The 25,086-nt window shown below is 41.5% G+C and overlaps 1 protein-coding gene across 1 annotated transcript; it reads left to right on the forward strand.

The window, feature by feature from the left end:
- Positions 1 to 1,676: 1,676 nt before the first annotated feature.
- LOC149322612 (keratin, type II cytoskeletal 6A-like) lies at positions 1,677 to 20,258 on the forward strand. The gene is made up of 9 exons (XM_089508710.1): positions 1,677 to 2,270; positions 3,939 to 4,153; positions 5,820 to 5,880; positions 6,353 to 6,448; positions 8,889 to 9,053; positions 12,442 to 12,567; positions 15,829 to 16,049; positions 17,725 to 17,756; positions 18,751 to 20,258. Exons 1-9 carry the CDS (start codon positions 1,677 to 1,679, stop codon positions 19,083 to 19,085), a joined length of 1,845 nt encoding a protein of 614 aa, XP_089364836.1. The 3' UTR covers positions 19,086 to 20,258.
- The last annotated feature ends 4,828 nt before the right edge of the window (positions 20,259 to 25,086 follow it).

Genomic DNA, 25,086 nt, shown 5'->3' on the forward strand with positions numbered 1-25,086 from the left:
ATGACAGAGGCTCCATTTCGAATTCTGTAATTATCTATCTTTAAAACAAAACAAAACAAAATCAGTAAAGAAATTATGCTTCAGCCAATGGAGCATGTAAAGATGGTACAACAGAATCCATTAATAAAGGATATTGTGTCATTAGGCAGAGATGATAGACTCCTAGATACTGAGAGCTGGAAATTTAGATATGATGCAGTCTAAGTCCCTGTTCAGTGAAGGAATCTTGTATCTGCAGCATTCCTCACAGATATTGATCTAGCCTCCAGTTAATTATCTCCAGTAAAAGAAAAGCCACTATCCCATGATGGTGTCTGTTCCACTCATAAACAGATACTTCTCCTGCTGTTTGTCAAAATACAGAGATACAGATGTTTTGATGAATGGCATAATAATCTAATCCAGTACGAGTGTGTGCATGTTTTGTAGGCAATCCAGTCTTATTGATATGCTTTACGGTACCTGAATGATTTTAAGCCCCTTGCAGTCTCAACATGCTCTGTCCCTGAGCAAAAGTAACTCTACAGTTTGCTTAACTTTCTGACTGATTCCATCTTCCTCTCTCTCTCTCTCTCTCTCTCTCTCACACACACACACACACACACTCCAAGAAAATTGGGTGACCAGCATCCCTTGACATCTTTGAAAACTGTTCTAAAATCCATAACTAAGAAAATCTGGCAAGATGTTCTTCTGATATAGTCAATCAGTAAGGGGCTTTGAAGCTGCAGTCCTTGACACACTTACTAAGGAATAAACCCCACTTAAAGAATGAGGGACTTACTATGAAGAAAACATGCCTAGGAATGTGTTCTGTTAGCGGAGAGTCAGGGGACGGAACATTAGCTTCAGAGGAGAGGGAGACTCTGAAGCTGCAAGTAATCTGTTTTAGCTTCATCTTCGTGGTAAAGCCAATGGAGCATGTACAAACGATCCATAATTTAGTGCTTTGAATTTCCAACGTTGGGGCATTAGGGCTGAGAAAGACCCCAAAGAGCTTATGACAGACAGGGTAGACAGCACTGAGCTCAACAAAGCAATGATGTGTCTCAGTATTAGGGAGCTTCACATATTTAATCAACCTCCTTGGCTTGCTGGAGAGCAAATTGCATTGGAATTGCAAAAATCAATGTGCAGCACAAGATTGTTGATGGTAAGATTCCCTGGTGTCATTGAAGCCCCCAGATGGCTGCCACTGGGGTCATCAAATTTATATTGCTAGCTTTTTGTGCAGATCAGGTCTTGCAGAAAAGCATTTCCCTATGCTTGTGGAAAAGTAACTTGTTTGGAAAGTATTTCATTCTCTCCATTGTCCTCTTCCTTAATGAGATACTCTGCTAAAAAGGGGCTGGGGGAGATACCTTCAGCCTCACTGATAGTATGCACTCATTCCTGCCTGAAGACAATGCCTCCCCCACCCACCCACTTCCACACTGTTGAAAGGAGTAGGTGTGCCTGGTGAGACAAGTCGCTGCAAGGCATATTAAGCATATGAGTATATCAGATTGCCTTGAAACCTGTGCCAGGTTCTTTCCCAAACAAATAAAAGGGGAGGTTTCTCGCTCATCTATATCAGAGGGGTTCTGCCTTCTTCATTCTCCGCTCTTTCCCTGCAGCTCTGCTTGTAGTCAAAACCTTTCTTCACATTTTTCTGCATCTCTCTGAGCAAAGCCATCATGAGTCGTATATCCTATCGAGCATCCACTGGAGGAGCGAACAGAGGCTTCACCTCTGGCTCTGCAATTGTTGGTGGTGGGAGATCAGGTTTCAGCTCCTACTCTATGTCTCGGGTTGGAGGAGCAAGAGCTGGAGGAGGTGGTGGTGGTTATGGGCTCGGCGGTGGATTTGGTAGCCGAAGTCTCCACAACCTTGGTGGAAGCAAGCGGATCTCCTACAGCACCATTGGTGGAGGCTACCGATCTGGCTTTGGTGGTGGAGGAGGAGGATTTGGTGCTGGTGGAGGAGCAGCAGGCTTTGGGTTTGGTGTTGGCCTTGGTGGTGGTAGTGGTGGTGGTGGCGGGTTTGGTTTTGGTGGACCTGGGTTTGGAGGACCTGGTGCTGGCTTTGTGGTAGGTGGTCCAGGTTTTGGTGGAAGAGGTGGCCCTGGATTTCCAGTTTGCCCACCTGGTGGCATCCATGAGGTGACCATCAACCAGCACCTCCTGCAACCCCTCAAGCTTGAAATTGACCCAGACATTCAAAGAGTGCGCACACATGAAAGGGAACAGATCAAGTCTCTCAACAACAAATTTGCCTCCTTTATTGACAAGGTAAGTTAATACCTTTAATTAATACCTTCATGATGGTTAATACTTCTTGGGCACCAAACCTATGGTAAATCAACATAGGTTTTTGTGACCAGCATTGTGGCTCTTTCAGATAATATAAAGCATTGAAAAAATAGATGCTTATCTATAACTTCTCATACAGTACCACATTGGTGAGAACAGGCAACCACTTCTCTTACTATCTAAAGTTATTATGCAAATCCAAATTGTCTGCTTCATTATCTATAGCAAAGGTGGTTATATAGTTCCCTGGGAAAATATGTGTAAGGTAGGCCAGCTGGATGACAAAATGCACTTCTAGATCCTCAACCAATTAAAAGGTTTTCCTGTTTGAAAATGAGGCATGGCCAATTGATATAATCAAGCGCATCCTGGTCCAATTGCATCATTATGCATGACAGCAGTAAAATCAGTTAAGGCTCTGTACTTAGGCTTGACTCATTTACTTGAACCCAAAGTACAAAGTATTGTACTTAGGCTTGACTCATTTATTTGAACCCTTGTTTCCCCAAAAATGACAGAAGAAAGGGAGGACATCCTGAGGTCAGCAAAGTATGGTTCAAAATATATTCTTTTCAAAAAAAAAAAGCAGATGGCACAGATACATTAAGACAGGGGATCAGGACTGTTTGCTTTATTTATACATTTGAAATGTATGATTACACCTACATCTTATTTGTGCTTTAAAAAAAACCCATGAGGGACAAAAAGTTGTTTGGTAAACATCAAGAGAGAAAGGACTGAAAGCTAAATTTTGCAGCCTATATTACAGACCAACATTCGTTTTTAGAAAGGGGTCTATAAAAAAAGTATGGTTTCATTAATCTTTTGAATGATGTAACAGTCACTTTGCAACACAACACTTTTTGCATTCCAGAAGGAGCCAGCATGATGTCATCATGATAGTGGTTCTTGGGAGTAGGCTGAATGAGATAAAAAATGTAATAACTAAAATAGAACCCCTCCAACACTTCATAAAAAAATATGTGCTAGTACACAAATCTGTGTACCTGAAACAGTCGCACCTTCCTCATTATTTTGCTGAAGAATCTTCTTTGTGATGGCTAATCTATTAGATTCTCTTCTGAATGATATCAACGCATTCTCAGTGGGGATTAGCCATGCTTCCTTGCCAGTTTTTACAATCCCCTGCTGAACATCTATCTCTTCTTTCTTATTTCTGTCCTTGACCTCTTGTCTCCATTCACATGTTGTCTCCTTCATGGTACCCTCTTCATTTGTTCTATCTAGGAGTAAATTAGGGCTCATGGCCAATAGTCAGGGATAACAGTAACTTGGGAGTCCAACATCATTTTGAAAGCCACAGACACCTAACCAGTTTTTAGACCATGTCTAACAGCATTTTGTGTACACGACATTTAATAGACCAAATTAAGCCGAAGGTAGTTCCCTACTCAAGGAGCTTATACATGGGGAAAAGAAGTGAATACCGTACCAGAAGATTTAGGTTGCTTCAAAGGGAGATAAGAAAGGAAGGTTCATTGGGGTAAGCCAAAGACTTCTCAGAACAAGTGAGGGCTACTTCCATTTCTGTTTCACTATACAAATCATGCTTTTCTTCCCACTGGATTTTTAGATTGTTAATCACATGTAAAGCATTAGCAATTCCTTGACTATTCTGTCTTGCAGGTCCGGTTCTTGGAACAGCAAAACAAAGTCCTTGAAACCAAATGGGAGCTCTTACAACAGCAGGGGACAACTGTTCGACAAGACAACCTTAACCCCATTTTTGAAATGTATATCAATAACCTCAGGAGGCAGTATGATATTATAATGAATGAGCGGGGAAAGCTGGATTCAGAACTGAGAAACATGCAAGATCTCGTTGAAGACTTTAAGAACAAGTAAGAATCTCTCCATTCCATATCCCAAACGTACAAAGATATTTGTCTAACAAATCTGTAGAAAGATATAAGGTCAATAGTTTTTGCTTGATGATGTGTAGCCCATTTTTGTGAACTTTCATTCTGAAGCTCAACCCAATCAGTTCAGGGGGGCTTACTCTCAAAGAAGTTCAAATGGGATTGCAGCACTAGAGCTGGCAAGAACTTGAAGGCTGGCACCATTTATTCACTGTGAAGTAACCAATGGACAACTCAGTCTGGCATAACTGGGAGATGTGTGATAAAGGTATTCCCTTTTGCTTCTGGAATATTTGAGATCTAAATGTTGTCCTATTTGATTGGCTCAAGACAGTGAAGCATGTGCTTAGTGTCGATATACCACTAACACATTCGTTCAGATTGATTAGCTGTTACATGGGCTCACAAATCATGACTATATTTTTTTCATGTTCATTAACCAAATATCCACTAGTCTTGAATCTGTAAAAACTTTTTGCTGGCCAGAAAATTGGCAGAGGTTACATGGATAAAGTATCTTAGAAGTGCATAGATAGACACTGCCTTTCTAGATAGATAGATAGATAGATAGATAGATAGATAGATAGATAGATCAACAAAAAAATTTTTTGGCAACTTCTCATTCCAATGGAATCTACAAAGTAACCTACAAACACTTCTCTACTATTCTCTCTATCCATGGCAGACATATTCTTATTTTAAAACTTATTTGCTGGAAGGCAAACTAAACCACCACAAGATCTGGCACCGCAGTTCTTCTGAGCCCAACCCAAATCCTCTCAGCCCTTCTTTGATGGATGCTGTGCCCCACCCTGCCTACTGGCTGGGCTGATTTGGCCCTAAGTCATGATGCTTCATAAAGAGGATGTCTCTATGGTAATATGGTCCTCTTGCCAAACCAAAGTAAAGGAACACAGATTAAATTAGATCTTGCTACAGATTTGCCTTCCATGGGTGTGTCTTCTTACAACAGTTACAGGAGCCATTCTGCATGTATCTGGATATACCCTGAGTGGAGATCTCCAGCTAATTTTGGCTCTCAAATGTACATAAACATACTTGTGATGGCCATAATCCTAAATCTTTTATTCATATTTCCCTTTCTTGGCTGTACATTTGAAAATCCTTTAAGGGTTTTATTTTTTAAAAAAAATTAAATAAATAATGGACACATGTCTAAAACATTTTAAGGTATGTGAAACAATCTTTCAGCACTATTCAAAAACCAAATGTATGCCCTCCCCTTTAGAAAAGCAAATGTAGGACAGAATACTTGAAATCACCAAAGTAACCATACTGCAATGGTGGGATAAACAAATAACTTTTATACAAGCCTTAATCAAATTGGCTCCCTCCATAAAATTATGGGAGTTATCGTTTGATGTAATTGTTCTTTATTACCACTCCTCATCATCTCAGTGGATTACAGTTCCTAGGGATTACCTGTGGAAGTAAAAATGGTTGGGTTGATCTTCAAAGAAGTAATTTAACAGTCAGTCACCAACATTGTCTTTGACAATGTCCTTGAAAATGGACTGAGAACAATCTGCTGTTGCCCTCCTTATATACAACTTGTCTGTGCTTCCTGCACTGAGTTCTCAAACTGAAAATCATAGCTGTCACTTTTTTCTCTCTGCTGTCATAACAGATATGAAGATGAAATCAACAAACGTACAGGTGCAGAAAATGAATTTGTGGTGCTTAAGAAGGTAAATTGCTTTTAAAATAATCAAAACTAGAATAAAAATACGACAGGCTTTCTATCAAGTCAAAGTAGTGATTGTCTCCTAGCCTAGAACTATCAGGTCTGATGGACAGGTACCTTCTAGGACAGACTTTATTACCAAAACAAAAAACTTTCAGCTGCAGATATTGATGATGACTGCAGCTGAACACTTTCAGCTTTCACAAGTACTTTCACAAGTACATGAAAAAATGTACTTGTGCCTATTGAAAATTAATCATTGTTCGTGTCATCCAGTCAAACCTAACCAGATAGGAAGGGCAACCGGCAGTGCCTCCAATATTAGATTCTTCATGAAGCTAAAAAGTTGAATTTGCTGCATTGTTTAAAAATACAATAGACTGATGTATTTTAAAGTACAGTATAACCATACAATAGATTTTTCCTACTGAGAACACACACACGCACGCAATTTACTTTCCTCATGTTTTCTGCAGGATGTTGATGGTGCCTATATGAACAAGATTGAACTAGCTGGCAAACAAGATTCTCTGAATGACGAACTTGAGTTCCTGAAAGCACTTTTTGAGGCGGTAAGCATCCTCCCTTACATACTCAAAATTTTCACTTCCAGAGTTGAAATGACCTCTAGTTTTACACTTAGTCAGACCATTGGAGCATCTAGCCCAATATTATTGTCAGCTTTGAAAACTGGGACTCTCTCTCAATCCAAGGTGTGTTTCCAAGTACTGATAACTAGAGATCCCAAGAGTCAAGCCTAGGATCTTCAATAGACTAGACATGCACTCTGCCACTGAGATATGGCTCCAACAGAGAACATGAAGGCTTTGGTCCCCCTTGGTGCAGCAGTAGCTGTGAACTAAAACTGACTTCTAAATTCATAGCTACTTTTCTTTCCCAGACATCTGTGTTTGCCATTCAGCAGGACAGAATAGTAAGTTTGAATGTTGAGCCAAGACTCCAGAAAGTAAGGGCTTGAATCCCTGCTCAGCAATAGAAATCTACAAAATGATCTTGTGTAAGTAAGTCATACTCCCACAGGTTGCATCCACACTACAGAAATAATGTACTTTAACTGACATGGCTCAGTGCTATGGAATTCTGGGATTTGTCGTTTGTTCTGGCATCAGAGCTTTCTGACAAAGCAAGCTAAATGTCTCACAAAACTATTCCCATAATTCCGTAGCACTGAGCCATGGCAGTTAAAGCAGTGTCAATCTGGTTTATTTCTGCAGTGTAGACACAACCTTAGTCTTTGAGAAGAGCAAGGACAAACCTCCTCCAAATAAATCTTACTAAGAGAATGCTATGGTCAGAGTCATCTTGAAGGCACAGCACAACACAAATCAGAGTCAACTTGAAAGACAGTTATATCTGGGAAAGGAGAAATTCCAAATGTATTCCTTCTAAAAAATAAATAAATCCAGAAACAGCATTTTTATTGATGCATTCCAACTATTGTTTATAGTTTAAGATCAAATTGAAATGAATGCACCTAAACACAAGACATGGCAGTCTTTTCCCCACTTTCTTCAACCAAGCTTTCTTGAAGGCAAACATGTTCGGGCTTGGGAATTTCATCTTGAACTTATGTATTATGTATTTTTCTCTCCCCCACACCTGCCAAACTTGAACGACAACAAAAAATTGTTATTAGTTACCATTATTGTCCTTTCACAACATAAGAAAGGCAGTCCAAAATGAAAAATCCCAACAGAAAATAACTGTTCTTCTGTCTTCTGATACTGCCAAAAGAGAAGAGGGATAGAGAACTTCCAAGACATTTTAATAGGCTTGTAATACATGATTCTTTAGATGTTCCACTGTGGAAAACTTCATATTTTTCTTTGAAAACCATGTACTTCCCAAGAAGATATATGTGTGTGGGTTTGTTTTTTGTTGGTTTTTTTTTTCTTTTTGGTATCTACCTACCTCTGCTAATATATCTGCAAAGATGAATAGATGTTAAGGCAAGCACAGACTTAGTGACATCAATTATCATATCTTGTGCAATGCATGTGCAGTTTCCTCCAGCTATTATTACTGGATCAAGACAGATAAATTGTATTTGAATAATGCTTCTCCTTTGGGAAACTGTCTAGTCTGAACTTGATGCTAGCAAGCAATGGAAAATCCACCTCTTTTTTGGCAACCTGTCCCAGTCATATTAATCACTTGGATTGGGAAACATCTCTAAGTGATTGCATCTATTCAATTCAGTTTGTGCGCAGCAGCAACAACTGGAACCAGTTTCATTAGCAGTAAAAGTTTTTGACTGGGGTATGAAAGATTCTGGTTCTAGTGCCCAGTGAGCTAAGAAACTCAATGGATGACCTTGGTCTGACCTACTTCACAGGGTTGTTGTGAAGATAAGGTGGAGAAAAGGAGAGGCACATACACTGCCTTCATTTCATTGAGGAAAGGTGGGATACAAATGAAATTAACAAAAGTCATACCAAAATTAGTAAATAGCAACAACAACAACACATCAATGGATAAAGTCACAAGTGTTTTCTTCTCCAAATTACCTTTTTAAAAGAGGGAAAAAGACTTCTGTGTCTGTTTCTTATAAGTCAATATTTATGAACCCCTGTGTCTGTTTCTTATAAGTCAGCATGTATGAACAGAGATTTTAGACCTCCTATGAATGGTTTAGGTTTGAAAAGGCGATCCATTGTTCACCAAGCACTTAAGTTATTTAGAATCATAGAATCATAAAGTTGGAAGAGACCACAAGGGCCATTTAGCCCAAACTCCTGCTATGTAGGAATACACAACCAAAGCACTTCCAACAGATGGTCATCCAGGCCTGTTTAAAACCTCCAAAGAAGGGAACTGAGTTCCAGCAAGGTTTGCTTTGAAAATACAACAGCATGCTTTCCCTCATAGATCATCACTCATCCAATTCACTGGGAATTGTCTTCTCCCACAGACCACCTCCACATCTTAAAAATGGTAATATTTCCTTTACTTCGTGCAGTATAAATGACATGGATGTCATCTTCTGTACAGGAACTATCGCAGATGCAGCAGCATGTATCTGACACCTCTGTTGTGTTGTCTATGGACAACAACAGAAACCTGGACTTGAACAGCATCATTTCAGAGGTCAAGGCACAATATGAAGACATTGCCAACAGGAGCCGAGCCGAAGCCGAATCATGGTATCAAAGCAAGGTGAGTAAATAAGGCCAAATGGTATGTATATTACCTTCAGGCTATATGCATAAGGCATAAATGAAGCAAAAATGATTTTTGTATTTAGACTTGGGTTCTATCTCCAGAATATTTTATTATGTATATGCAAATATTCCAAAATCCAAAACATCTGTAGCCCCAAACATTTCAAATAAGGGGTATTCAAGCTGTGTGCCTATTAAGCAATTATTAAACATCACATGCAGAATGAAAATGTTGGTGTGATTTGAGTCACACAAAACTTAACACTGTGTAGTTTTAAAATGTAGATTTCTTTATTGGTAACCTTACTATGGTGATGCAGGTGGAAAAGGCAAATGAACTGAAGACACTGAAAGGTGTGGCAAACTATGCATGCTCCCATTATGGAAAATCATTTTAGAAACTGCGGAGAATTGTTGGGTTGTGGGGGTTTTTTTGCTAGAGGAACATTCCAAAATGGCTTCCCCCATTTGCAACCCAAGCTGGCACATTCTGCTGGACTACTTCAGCAACTATGTTGCTGCTAGAATGATTTAACTTAAATGTGAAGTGAATGTGAAAGGAATTTATTTGAAAGAAACAAATAAATGTATGAATGAATGAATGAATGAATGAATGAATGAATGAATGAATAAAGTAACAGTCTCATCATGGTGAGTGATATGACTAGAAAATTTTTCTCTTGCAACCCAGTAAGGCAAGTGGCATGCAAAACAGTAGCAATATGGATCTGGAAAGAAGACAGGGATGATTGTGGATGCATAGGCTGAGAACACAGGATAGGTCCCTGTGGTGAAATTCTATTCCCAAAGTAATAATAATAATAATAATAATAATACGTTTTATTTATAGACCGCTATTCCGCAATGATCATAGCGGTGTACAGTGAAAATTGAATACAATACAAATACAATGTGACAATTAAAGCAGGGAGAAGTCTCGTCCTTCAGACAGTCCCTGATGTTGCTGGGTCTGCCTGATGGCTCCCTCTGAGGCCGAGATGACAGTTGAGGAGGGAGGGGCCTCTTCCTTCAGGCAGTCCCTGATGTTGCTGGGTCTGCCTGATGGCTCCCTCTGAGGCCGAGATGACAGTTGAGGAGGGAGGGGCCTCTTCCTTCAGGCAGTGCCTGATGTTGCTGGGTCTGCCTGATGGCTCCCTCTGAGGCTGAGATGACAGTTGAGGAGGGAGGGGCCTCTTCCTTCAGGCAGTCCCTGATGTTGCTGGGTCTGCCTGATGGCTCCCTCTGAGGCCGAGATGACAGTTGAGGAGGGAGGGGCCTCTTCCTTCAGGCAGTCCCTGATGTTGCTGGGTCTGCCTGATGGCTCCCTCTGAGGCCGAGATGACAGTTGAGGAGGGAGGGGCCTCTTCCTTCAGGCAGTCCCTGATGTTGCTGGTCTGCCTGATGGCTCCCTCTGAGGCCGAGATGACAGTTGAAGAGGGAGGGGCCTCTTCCTTCAGGCAGTCCTTGATGTTGCTGGTCTGCCTGATGGCTCCCTCTGAGGCCGAGATGACAGTTGAGGAGGGAGGGGCCTCTTCCTTCAGGCAGTCCAAGATGTTGCTGGTCTGCCTGATGGCTCCCTCTGAGGCCGAGATGACAGTTGAGGAGGGAGGGGCCTCTTCCTTCAGGCAGTCCCTGATGTTGCTGGGTCTGCCTGATGGCTCCCTCTGAGGCCGAGATGACAGTTGAGGAGGGAGGGGCCTCTTCCTTCAGGCAGTCCAAGATGTTGCTGGTCTGCCTGATGGCTCCCTCTGAGGCCGAGATGACAGTTGAGGAGGGAGGGGCCTCTTCCTTCAGGCAGTCCAAGATGTTGCTGGTCTGCCTGATGGCTCCCTCTGAGGCCGAGATGACAGTTGAGGAGGGAGGGGCCTCTTCCTTCAGGCAGTCCAAGATGTTGCTGGGTCTGCCTGATGGCTCCCTCTGAGGCCGAGATGACAGTTGAGGAGAAGAAGCAATCCCAAAACACTGAATAAAGAGCAGATTAGCAAATAACATTTAAGAACTTCTGGGATGGAACATTTCTTGTTTCTTGAACTAGTCCTATGATATTAGGTGGAGTGAAGCTGGTGCCTTGGGCAGTAGAAAATTATAGGTTATTAAATTTATTAACACATGTCTTTATTAGAAGAGGGGAGGAACCATTTGGATTTTTCACTACAGGTTCCAGAATAACTCAGGTCAGTCCTTCCCCTAAGTGGCAGGAGGATCTTCTTTGTGTGGAGGTGAAAGCTCATCCACTGGCCTGCTCAAAGATGTACCCTCACTTCAGGCTGTGTGTGTGTGTGTGTGTGTGTGTGTGTGTGTGTGTGTATCTGATGGGTCTTTCGGACAGTTATATAATCCAAAGTTGAGTTTCCTTTTCAAAACTTTATAACTCAGTATAAGACAGAGATTCATGAAGGGCCACAAAATTGATGATGTGATTGAACTTTCTAACAGATGTTAATCCCTGCCTTAGATTAAACCTCCAAGGTTGTCTTGAATTCTACTATCCAATTTGAATTTTGAGTGGAGAAAACAATTCCATTTAGCAAAGATAGGGAATGTGTGGCCCTCAAAATGTACTTGCAATGTATTCCATTGATCCTCTCACAATTGACTATGCTGGCTAGAACTATTAGGAGTCCTTCTGTCAATCTCTCACATTTGTAAGAAAAAGAACTGAGCATTATGGGAGATGCCGGTGAAGAGACAGGAGTCTGTAGTTAGTAATGGGTTCTGTTTCTTCTTAGCTGGGGGTACCCAGGATAGGGAAAGGGGTAATGCCCCCAGTGGTGTTCCTCAGTTCATGTTCTTTCATTTTCCTCCATCTACGTGAATGGCTGCCATTCATTCCTATGAGGAAAATTAAATGTTTGGGCTCACTCAGGCAATGTGAGAAATACTTGACTTGTGTTTCTAACATTGGATGGCCTGGACCCCACTGATAAGGATACCATGGGGAACTTGGAAATGCCCCAGCAATCAGAGGATATAAGAGTCCTTGCAGAGCTGGCCCTGCCATAACATAGAACAATGCAGTTATCATACGTGGCCACTGCCAGCAGGCAGGGAATAGTGGTAAGATTCTGGGAAACAGAGCTGGGTGTGCCACAGAACTTTCCCTATGCCCTCAAAGCTAGCACAATGCATATGGGAGGTAAGCACAGTGTGGTTGTTATTGCCAGTGTTACAAAATGGAACTATCTATTTGGTCGGTATCTACAATTCTCACATGAGCAAGAGGAGAAGGGGGGTGCATCTTATCGTTTGCTTGGTCTCAGGCAACAAAATATCTTGCCAGCTCTATGTTCCTGCCATATAAAGACCTCAACTGTTTGTTATGCATATAATATCATATATATATCACTCTGTAATAATTACTTTTTCTCCTTTTTGAATCCTAGTATGAAGAGCTACAGGTCTCTGCTGGACGGCATGGGGATGACCTGCGCAACACGAAGACAGAAATAGCCGAGCTCACCCGGGTGGTGCACAGGCTGAAAAGTGAAATAGATTCCTTGAAGAAACAGGTACAGTTTGGATATGCCTTCCTGTTTAGCCTTCAGACAGACTAATGCCTAGCTGAATCGATCTGGCTCTTTAAACAATATGCCACTGTTGTTACTTTGTGATGGGCAAACCAGACAGATCTTTCCACAAAGTAACCGAGCACATTTCCTGCATATAGAAAAATAATACATCAGGGAGGAAGCTATGCTGAATCAATCCTTTCTCTCTGATTTGATTTCAGTGAGCGTTTCTACCATGAGGAAACAATTAAGTATGCCATTAAGCCCATCACCACCACCTCTTTACAGATATGTTACAAACAGGAGCAGGCGTTATCGCTTGATTCTTCTGGCTATATATTTTCTTTAACAAAACCAAGAGATACCAAACTGTTAGATCCACTGCAATGCATTGCCATTAATATATTTCAGTCATTTTCTCTTAAAGCTTAGCATTAAATGTTGTCCTGCCCCACTTCACATAACCAAAGTTAGTCATTTCTACTTCTTCTACCACCCAAGGGCACTATGTTGTAACATCACAAATACTGTAATACACTTCTGATGACACAAGAGCTAGAGCAAAAAAGCTGAACAAACTTTCTGTTCTTGCCTTCTCGTATCTTCCAGGGTTTGTAAATTAGATCAAGTCTTTCCTCCTCTGTTTTTGCCTAGGTATTACAAGGGTAATAAAATGCACAGAATGGTCCCTTCCAAGATCATATTGTACAAGGAGACCTAGCTTCCTTGACTCTGGTCTTGCAATACTGAAATAATAATTTTCCTTCATAGATTGAGTCTCCTTTAGATTGGAGCCCTGGTGGCGCAGTGGTTAAATGCCTGTACTGCAGCCATTCACTCAAAACCACAAGGTTGTGAGTTCAAGACCACCAAAAGGGCCCAAGCTCGACTCAGGCTTGCATCCTTCCGAGGTCGCTAAAATGAGTACCCAGACTGTTGGGGGCAAATGAGCTTACTTGCTAATTAGCTTACTTGCTGTTCACCGCTATGATCTTTGGAATAGCAGTATATAAATAAAACAAATTATTAATTATTATTATTTATCTGGAATCCGGAAATCCAAAATATTCCAAAATCCAAAATTGCTCATATGGGTGGCTGAGATAGTGACACCTTTGCTTTCTGATGGTTCAATATGCACAAAATTGTTTTACACACAAAATTATTGAAAATGTTGTGTTTAACATTACTTTTAGGTGTTAAAGGTGTATACAAAATACAAATTAATTTTACATTTAGACTAGGATCTCATCTCTAAGATATCTCATTATGTATACATAAATATTCCAAAATACAAAACACTTTGAGTCCCAAGAATTTCAGATAAGGGAAACTCAAATGATTACCACACTGCACTCTTATAGTGCTGCTATTCCACTTTTACTTCTCTGGCTGCTTCCTGTTGCATTCTGGGATTTGCAGTTTAGGGAGAGACATTTAGAATTCTTAGGCTTCACTGAACTGCAAACCCCAGAATACAATAGGAGGCAGCCAGAGCAGTCAAAATGAGGTAATCTACTCAGTCTATATGAGCAATAAAGAGATGGGGCCAGGATTGGAAAACTATTCAGTTGCAGAATGTATTTCTATCACCTTTGGTTAGATGTCTCTATATATGTGCAAAATATGACAAAGCATTAACATCACCACTCTACTAATAATGTTACCAATAATGCAGTCCTCATTGGAGAAATGTGCAGGGTATCTAATGCAAAAGAGTTTAACCAACCACAATGATTACCATTGCAGACCCACGCATTGCAAATGAGATCAGGAATTTCTTTCTCCATCTTTCCCTAGGTACCACACAGGCAGGCTACATATAAAATGGTTGTCACCCTGATGGCCCAAAAAATCCATATGGGAGTCCCAGCCACAGTGGCCTAGCTTCTGAACGTTAATTCAAAATATGAAATGCTAGCTTCCGATATAACCATTATAAACAAAACAGATGACATGGATTAAAGACATCGGGAAAGGCTTCCAATGTGATCACTGCTTTGAATGTAACCATTGTTTTCAACATTATTCTTTTTGGAATTATTTTATACATGCTGATAAATGTGTGGCTATATGTGTGTCTAGTGGTAATCAACAACTCCAGTCATTTTACTGCATTTTGTGCCATTGACAACATGCACAGGCATGATTTTTATATGCATATATTAAAAGTCCAAAATCCTACTTCATCCCGCCACTTTGGAACAAATCTAGCTCTACTCTATTCTTTATGCTGCAGCAAACAGGAAAACTGAGGAACCCAATGAATTCACCCAGCCCATATGACATGTACATACAGGAAGGATGAAGGCATACTCTCTCATCTACAAATGCATGTTCAATCCCTGTGCTTCCTAGTTGTACAAAATGCCTTAGTTGCACATGAAAATTTGGAGGTCAGAGTTAGAAGGGTGGTTTTTTTTATGATTAGGGAGTGGAAGGGGGGTTGTTGTATTTTTCATGAAGTATCCATGGGGATCCCATAGTCTCCCCAGCCATCACTTCCAAAGTAGTCCACAGAGATGAAGAAGAACATAGGCCTGTTACAGACAGCCAAAATAAAGCTGCTTCGAGTCACAGTGGAGGTATGGTGTTTCAATGATGCATGCGTCCTAAGAGTCCAGAAGTCGCGCCAAAGCCATGCTCCAGCCCTTCAGGACTGGAGTGTGGCTTTGGTGTGGCTTCTGGACTCTTAGGACGCATGCATCATTGAAACACCATACCTCCACTGTGACTCAAAGCAGCTTTATTTTGGCTGTCTGTAACAGGCCATAATTTGGGATCTGTGCCATAGACTGAGTTATTAATGTCACAGGCACACTAAAGAAGAGTAAGGAAGCATTGGGATTCTCCTGGCCACAAAGACATCTCTGCTTGGACAACACTGACAATTTGCTTTAATATTTTGGAGTTACTTCCTTCACTCCTGGTTTATGGATGAAAAAAGGTATTCTCCAGCCTTCCTGCAACCTGGACTTTTCCATATTTGTTGAACTAAAACTCGTATAACACCTGATCATTGACCATGACATCTAAGATTTATTGGAGTTGCAGTCCAAATCATCTGGACATCAATGTGTTGAGGAATAATGCTTTATTTACTTATTTATGTCCCACCTTTATCCCACTGTAGGGTCTCAAGGTGGCTGCTGATGCATATGGAATTATCTTTGGAATAGGGGTGGGGAGAAAAACCACACAGTGATTATGATGTGGAGGATGAACATACTGATAAGAATCCATCTTTACTCTTCTTTGCAGTGTGCCAATCTTCAGGCAGCCATTGCTGAGGCTGAGGACCGTGGGGAACTTGCCCTCAAGGATGCCAGGCATAAACTGAGTGAACTGGAAGAAGCCCTGCAGAGAACAAAGCAGGACCTTGCCCGACAACTCAAGGAATATCAGGAACTGATGAACGTCAAGCTGGCCTTGGATATTGAGATTGCCACCTATAAGAAGCTTATAGAAGGAGAGGAGATCAGGTAGGCTAGAGAAAACCTCTTGCAAATTTTCTTTAGTCACTGACTAAACTAATGATGTAGGCTTCATCTAAACTCCGTTTAATTTCTTTCATCCTTTACCATACAATAAAAGCGGAATGTATCTTCAGATGTTTCATTTGATTAGGGCCTTCCAAATTCACCTCAAATTTCACTTCAGGCAAAATTCAGGAACAAATCATAGTTCAAGGCCAAGATTGTTTTCAGATTAAGTTGGGGAGGATAGTGCAATTACCATTCCTTGTAATTTAATATTTTACCAGGGGACATGTGATTCTTATCTTCATCTTCTGTTTGTAGCTTTCCCATGTTTCCCACAGCTTTTTCACCCTTTTTTTCTTTCCATACACACTTTGGATGTCTGAAACATGAAGCTTCTATCTTGAAAGCACCCAAACTAGATACAAATGTGTCTGGAGTGACAATAAAGCTTTTGGCAACCCAGACACAATGTCATGGTTTTTTGTGATGTTCTGTTTAAAATACTAATTTGTTGTTGCAGAGATCAGAAAACATCTTATCATCAGTAGCATTTCTCCAGAGTAGGACCATTGTCAAGCATATTAATACTGAATCTTGTAAAGATTACTTGAGAAGGCTAGAAAGTGATGGCATTAAATTGCAAGAACATTTTAAAAAAACCTCACAAAGTAATGCATCCATTTAACTTTGCCACTTTGTTTCTTCTTCTACCCACTCCTTCCTCACCTCTCTCTCTCTTATATCTCCTAATATTTCTTTACTGTAATTTGTATAATTATAAAGTTTATAAATTATTATGCTCCCCACCTCCCCAAAGGCTGCACTCACTTAGGTTAAGTTTCACATCAAGAGAAAAATAGCTGGAGACTGGAAATTTTATTTTATCTATTAAATATTTATTGTTGTAGTTGTGTGCCTTCACGTCATTTCCTGACCCTAAGGTGAACTGCTCATAGGGGTTTGTTGGCAAGATTTGTCCAGATGGGATTTGCCTTTGCTTTCTTTGAGACTAAGGGCCCATACAGACAGGCCAAAATAAAGCTGCTTCGGGTCACTTTGGAGGTACGCTGTTTAAATGACACACACATCTTAAGAGTCCAGAAGTTGCGCCAAAGCTGCGCTCCAGTCCTTATGACTTGAGCATGGCTTTGGTGCAGCTTCTGGCCTCTTAGGACATATACATCATACAGCCCTAAGAGTGAGGGACTTGCCTGAGGTCACACAGTGGGTTTCTTAAGTTAAACAAGGATTTGAACTCCAGAGACAAGACTCTAGAGTCATAGTCCAATGCTCAAACCACTGGGTTTCTCTGGGATCATACAATACATATATGGTATTCAAAATGATGGTATTAATAATTATGTAATATCTGGACTTTGTTACAATTGAAGGCAGGCAGCACAGCATTTCTTTACAGAACAAATTCACTGTCTTGTTTTGGATATCCAGAGAGTCAGCCACTCGTAGTTGTAGTTGCTTTTAATTTGTCTTATCTCAGGCTATTTCTCATTGTGTCTCCTCTGGCTGACTATCCCCAAACCTGCTTCTATCATTTTCTTCACACAGAGGCAGGCAGTCAGACAAGTGCACACACACACACACCCCTTAGTTGAGATGGCAAAAAGGCCTGGTACTTATTATACTAATTTTCTTTTTCCTTCTGTCCTACTCTTAGGCTGGCAGAAGGTGTCGGAAACGTAGGCTACAGTAAGTAATGGCTATACTGTATATATGGATTTGTGGGTTTTTAAAGGATGCTTTGAAATAGATTGTTCTATTATTATTATTATTATTATTATTATTATTATTATTATTATTAACCTTTATTTATAAAGCGCTGTAAATTTACACAGTGCTGTACATACAATCTTTTTAATTAGACGGTTCCCTGCCCTCAGGCTTACAATCTAAAAAGACATGACACAAAAGGAGAAGGGAGTGGTGGAGGGGAAGGGGATGAGGTCCAGCAGTTCTTCTCTACCTCTGAGGCCTGGACCAAGGCAGATGGACTGGAAGGAGGGCTTGGCTTCTTAATGGATGGTTAATCTTCTACAAGGGAGGCCTGTTGGAGCTAGCCTGCCTCTCTAGTAGGATAATGCATATAAAATACATAGTAATACAGGAAATGATTCAATAAAACAGGCACCAAAAGAACATCAAATAGCAAGTGACAATTATGCCATGGCTGGGAACGCTTCTCTGAACAGGATGGTCTTCAACTCCATTTTGAAGCTGGTTAAAGAAGTGATGGCTCTTGCTCGAGGGGGTAGAAGGTTCCAGGAGTGAGGGGCAGCGAGTGAAAAGGGGCGAATCCGAGATGGGGCAGAGAAAATCCTGGGTTGGGACAGCAGACCTTGACTACCAGAACGGAAGCCCCGAGTGGGAGGGTGAGGGTGAGGAGAAAGAAGGTCTGATAAGTAAGGAGGGGCCAGCCCATGGAGGGCTTTAAATGTCGACAGCAGGAGCTTATACTGAATGCGGAAAGGGAGGGGGAGCCAGTGAAGGGATGACAACACAGGAGAGATATGGTCACAGCGGTGGGCAGATGGGATAATGCGAGCAGCTGAATGCTGGACAGAAATTAAAGGACGGAGGTGAGAAAGAGGAAGCCCAGTCAGGAGGACGTTGCAGTAATCAAGTCATGAGACCACTTTTGTAGTGATAGATAGAACTTCACTAATTTTTTAATTTTTTTCCACAGCTGTGGTCAGCAGCACCACCAGCTCTGGCTATGGAGGCGGAAGTGGCCTTGCTTTGGGAGGAGGCGGCGGTGGAGGATACGGCTTAGGAGGAGGATCAGGAGGATTTGGACTTGGAGGAGGTGGCAGCAGCTACTCCATTGGTGGTGGTAGCGGCTTTGGTGGAGGCAGTGGGTTTGGTGGAGGGAGTGGGTTTGGCTCTGGGATCAGTATGGGAGGTGGTAGTAGTTACAGCTCTGGAGGTGGCCGCGTCTCCTCAAGTGGAGGAGGGGGAGGAGGAAGCTCCAGTGTGAAAATTGTATCCAAAACCACTTCAACCAAGAAAATGGCCTACTAAAAGCTGTCCCGTCCTGAGTGGCTGTTGGCATGGCCACTTCCAAGTGGAAGTTCTTCAACCTGTTGTGTAAATAGCTCAGCAAAGCTCTTCTCCTCTGATACTTTTCACCTTTTCCATATGGGTTTGACTGTAAAATGGATTCAGATGTTTTCACCCTGCTCCAGTACTGTTGACTATAACAGGTGGGCCTGGGCTTAATATGCAGAGGGATGAAGCCACTATGTCAGGTGAACCATGTGTAAAACCACTTTGAAGAAAAGTCTTATTGAAGCAATAGGGTCTCTCTTTACATCAGTAGGGATGGAATGGGCCTATATGTATATGAAATATGGTATGATACATGATATCTTATAAATTCACAAAAATGTTGTGTTAGAGTGGGATGCCAATGCACCTCGTTCATAGATTAGCTCCAGGGTTGTAACATTATGGAATCTACCTATTTGAACAAACTCATGTGCCATACCTATAGGATCCTTCCAAGAGATCCCTAATGAAGGACAAATGGTCCACTAGAAAGTTCTTGTAGTTTATTCTGTTTCTAGTAGCCTAAGACTCATCAAATTGGTTATTGATCAAGTTGATTGGTTCAACTTGATCAATAACTTGGTTTCACCCCAGAGAGGGTCTAGTTTCCCTAGGTATGTGCAACAACAAGAAACCCATAGTCAATTTAGGAGATCGTTAACTTTAAATATATCTTTGGTTCCTGTGCATGCCAATGGGACTCCAACATATTCTTAAAGTTTTCTGCAGAATTATTTGCTTTCAATGGTACAGACAGCTATAGAAAATGTGATGGAGGGTTCCGGTTGGCAAGCAGACTGTTTGGATTTGGCTCACTCAGAACATGCTTTCTGAATATCCTTTCTCCTGTTTGAACATGTTCTTTGTAATATCAAACAAGAGGGAGTTATAAAGCTAAAGACTCAGGTACCTACTCTTTCCCAAAGAAAACAGTTTGGAGACACCTGTGATAAGATCTGTTTCCACCGTGTGTTCCAACACGCTCCAGTCTCAGGTTTTGACCGCAACACATCTTTGATTCTTTTCTTTGAAGTGAAAGCAACATTGGAAAAGGTGATTGCTTCTGCTGTTGCTGTTTTGTGAACTGTAACACTGAATTCTAATGCTTGATTCTCATGCCTAAGGATCTATGCAAGGCTGCATGACAAATAAAGAGCAACTGTCATTTTTAAGTATGCTGGTCTTCTTGTTGTTTCTTCTTTCGGCAAGCACAAATTTGATGTGCATTTGCCAGTGTCAAAGCTAAACCTAACATTTGGTACAGTGAGGAATTCACCTTAGATTACAGACACCAGGGAAAGGCGGTCTCCCAATTTTTTCTTCTTCTGATCCTTCTATATCTACCTGTTTCTCCCACAGCCTCTCTGGTACTCTCTAAACTGGCCTGCTGTCCTCAGGCATAGGGGAGCATCATACTTCACAGATAGCGTTTGACTGAGATCCAACAGTCCCTCTATTTGGCTTCTGTCAATAGAACAGAGTAAAGTACTGTCTTGTCCTTCACCTCAAGCAGGGACAATTCTCCCTCACCATTAATAGTTGCGTAGCAGAAAGGATATCAGCAGGTGAAGCATTCATAACAAGAAACAGCTGTTGAAATTCCCTCTTCTTCATTACCACAGAGGGCACAGGTGCCCTGTCCTCTTTTCCATGTTCTCACCCACAGTGATGGTTCGCTGAATGAGCAGAGTGCGGACACAACTTTGACCTGAAAGTATAGGTGGGGGAGAGATCCCTCATTCCAAGAGCTGCCCATGTCCACTCTATTTACCACTGAGCAGTGGACCATTCAACCCTCTTCTTACAAACTATAAAGCAAGCAAAAAAAAAAAAAAAAAAAAAAAAAAGTGGGTGAGGGGCGATAAGTTGTATAATCAATCCTTTGTATGAATGTGTAGAACTGAACTGAAATGCAACCTGTGGTTATATTATTACTGCAAGCATCTTATGAGTTCTATAAAAAGTGATATTTTTGATGCTAACCCACCCTTTTACCACACCTGCCCCTCTAGTAAAAAGCAGTTTATTAAGTCCCCCCCCCCCAAACTATCTATAATCATGATAATGAGATGAGAGTTATAACTAAACTGTGGGATATACCTTGGAGTGATACAAAGCTGTTGTGAAGAGGTTTCTAATAATTAAATTGCATCCCCTGAACTTCACTTGGTGGCCACAAGCAAGCTACTCTTCTCTGTTTCTCTTCCAATGCAGCCCCAGACATGCCTGCTCACAAATAAGCCTGACTGAATTCAGTAGAACTTGTTCCTAGGTAAGTGTGTATGGGGACCAGTGTGCTGAAGATGTATAAGTGTTAGACAAGGACTGTGGGGGACTAAGGTTTGAATCTCCTCTCAGTCAAGGAAGCCCACTGGGTGACCTTGCACAAGTCACACTGTCTCAGCCTCAGAAGAAGGCAATGGCAAACACCCTCTCAATAAATCATGTCAAGGAAACCCTCTGATACAATCACCATAAGTTGGAGTTGATCTGAAGGCACTAACAACAATAATGTGAGTATGCAATTGCAGCCTTAGCCCCTTGTCTACCACATGGAAAGGATAACAAGAATTTTTGTCTGATTTACAGCACAATCATATAGATTACTGAGGAAATCTGAACCAGAAAAGTCAGTCTGGAAAAAGGAGACTGCATTTTTCCCCCCAAGTAAAGTCCCATCACTTCCAGAGGGGGGCCATCTCCACATTTTCATGACTGGGGTTTTGATTAGCATTTTGGCCATAAATCAAAGCCAAAAGAAATATCACACACCCAAGTGTAATAACTAGGTGACTGGCAAGTAAAAAGGCTTAAACAAAACAAAAATGCACTCTGTGCTTTGAAGACTAAGTCATGTTTAAGTATTTTGTTTCACTAGTGGAGGGGGCTCTTTTAATAATAATAATAATAATAATAATAATAATACTGTTTATTTATAGCCCGCTTTTCCAAAAGAGATCAAAGCGGGTTACAACAAGGGTACAAAAACATCATACAATTTACAACAGTATCAACATCATAAAATATCATAAAAATACACCATAATAAAAACAGGATAAAATTACAAACATTAAAAACCAACAACAAAAACTAGCTTGAAAGTGCAATGTGATGGGGAGAGAGCAGATGTCACAACGCATGGGGGAAAGCCTGTTGGAAGAGGTAGGTCTTCAGCTTTTTCCTAAACAGGTCAAGGGAGGTAACAGAGCGGAGCTCGTCAGGAAGAGAGTTCCAGATGTGTGGGGCCGAGACAGAAAAGGCCCTTTGAGAAAACGAGGTGTATCTTGTCTTGGGAACCCTTAGCAATTGCTTCCCGACTGATCTGAGAGTGCGGGGCGGATTGTATGGGAAGAGGCGATCCTCCAAGTACCCTGGGCCCAAGCCATTTAGGGCTTTATAGGTGATAACCAACACCTTGTATTGCGCACGGAAGCGAATGGGCAGCCAATGTAGATCTTGTAAGACAGGTGTTATGTGGCTGGTCCTGGAACATCCAGTGACCAACCTCACTGCCATGTTCTGAACTAATTGAAGCTTCTGGGTTTGGTACAAGGGTTGCCCCATGTAGAGTGCATTGCAGAAATCCAGCTGTAATGGCAGGACTACTTTTCAGCTTTCAAAAATGGGGTGAGAATTATGCAGCCCTCCAGATGTTGCTGAGCTACAACTCCCAGCATTCTTCACCTTTGGCTATGCTGGCTAATGCTGCTGGGACATGAAGTACAACAATATCTGGAGGGCTATATGTTCACCACCTCTGAATCAATAACAATAACAATAATGCTTTGTAGAGTCATAAAGGTCTAGAACTACACACCAAGTCATCATAAATAAATGAAAATGGTTGTGCCAAAGCCCATGGAATAGAAACAGTGCTCAGTTGCTGTTGAATAGCACCATGGAACTGACTAGGCACCACACCCCTGACAAGCTGACAAACTGAAGTAGCATTTCCAGAAGACACCAGTCTGTTTACATCAGGGACGTAGCCGGGGGGGGGGGGGTTCTTGGGGTCCGAACCCCCCCTTCCATTAGATAAAATGAATGGTGCGTGCTGCCTCACCGCCGCACCCAAGCCCCATTATAATGGTGGCACTTAGTCTGGACCCCCCCCCCTTCCCAAAATCCTGGCTACCTCCCTGTTTACATGCTCACTGGGGGAATCTGGGGGTTATACGCCAGATAAATAACCTTTTTCAAACTCTAGTAAATAACACCCAAAATCCACGAAACAGTGATATCTTTACGAGATCAACCAAAATGCACAAAATATATGATGTAAGCTTTCAAAGTTCCACTGGCTTCTTCATCAGTCAAAGGAATTAAAAATCATACTGGATTTTTTTAACATTTTTTAACAAAAATGATGATGTTAGTAAGAGGACTGCATTTTTTCAAGGTTTTGTTGGTGTGTTGTTCTATGTGAAGATGGTGTGGAGGGATATCTATACATGCAGGCCCAAGCCTCCTTCTGGCCATGTGGCACTGGGAACAAAGCATCCCAGAGTCCAGGAGACAAAATTTGAATTCCATTAGAAATACAAAAAGGTATTTTCTCTGAGATCCAAGATGTCTCTGTTCCTTGTGAAGTCACAACCCACTTTGTTAGGCCACTCTAGTATATCATAAGAGAATGTTAGCTGGACAATGGTAAATCCTTACTGTGGTCTGATCATTTGCTATAGGACTGCATTTCTTTTAATGAGTTTTCCAAATGCAACATGTCTTACACACTTTGGTCTGCATGGAATACTCCAGGAGCAGCCTAGCATATTCTGAGCTGCCCAGATATTTCCCCATTACTTGGCATTCCAGCACAATTGTGGGTGGCTGTGTGCATGAAGATCCCACTGTACCACCTGTCATTGCTGTTGCCATAGCTGGCTCAATCTGAGGCTGAGAATGAGGCACCCAGCATTCATCATATGGCTGGACCCTTTGTTCTGACCTCAGAGGGCATGACTTGTGGCAGCAAAGAGCAACACAGAATGATGTGTTGCAAACAGCCACCTGCCATCATTCTGGAAGGACCAGAGCAAAAGGTGAGTTTTTAAAAAATCGGTGTAAGGGGGGTATAGGGCAGGTTTGGTACTGAACTGCCCAAGGATTGGGCCCTGTGTCATCAGGGCTACTTAAGAGGGTAAAAGACATGCAGAGACAGCCTTTATGTGTGTTTGTGTGTATGGATGTATGTGCGTGCACATATATAGAAGGTTAAGAGGTGAAAAGAAGGTTAAGAGGTGATATGATAGCCCTGTTTAAATATTTGAAAGGATGTCATGTTGAAGAGGGAGCAAGCTTGTTTTCTGCTGCTCCAGAGAACAGGACCCGGAACAATGGATGCAAGCTACAGGAAAAGAGATTCCACCTCAACATTAGGAGGAACTTCCTGACAGTAAGGGCTGTTCGACAGTGGAATGCACTCCCTCGGAGGGTGATAGAGTCTCCTTCCTTGGAGATCTTTAAACAGAGGCTGGATGGCCATCTGTCAGGGATGCTTTGATTTGGATTTCCTGCATGGCAGGGGGTTGGACTGGATGGCCCTAGTGGTCTCTTCCAACTCTACGATTCTATGATTCTATATAGAGATTCAATGCATAGGGGTTCAGTTGGAAGTAGGGATGGGCAAATCTGTCAGTTTTGCTTCATCCCACATACTCATTTTGGTAAATTTGCATTAAAAGAAAGGAACTGAAACGGAATTCTCACCCATCCCTAGCTACATAGTGCTTAGATGTTTCTGAATGCTCTTAAGGATCACAAAAGAAACAACATTTTTGACAGCCCCAGGGGAACCAGACAGTTTAATCTCTCATGGAAAGGTTAATAAGAGTATTAGGGCCACTCCTTCAACAACTTCAAAGGAATATTTGACTTGCTGTTAGTGATGTGATAATGAAATGAGATTTAAAAATTGACAAGCTCCACATAGGACAGCTGTCAGTGCAGACATGGGGCTGTTTATTGTGCAATC

Source organism: Sceloporus occidentalis, unplaced genomic scaffold (genome assembly GCF_023333645.1).
Source record: "Sceloporus occidentalis isolate IW3139 unplaced genomic scaffold, rSceOcc1.0.p SCAF_1, whole genome shotgun sequence".
Taxonomy (NCBI): domain Eukaryota; kingdom Metazoa; phylum Chordata; class Lepidosauria; order Squamata; family Phrynosomatidae; genus Sceloporus; species Sceloporus occidentalis.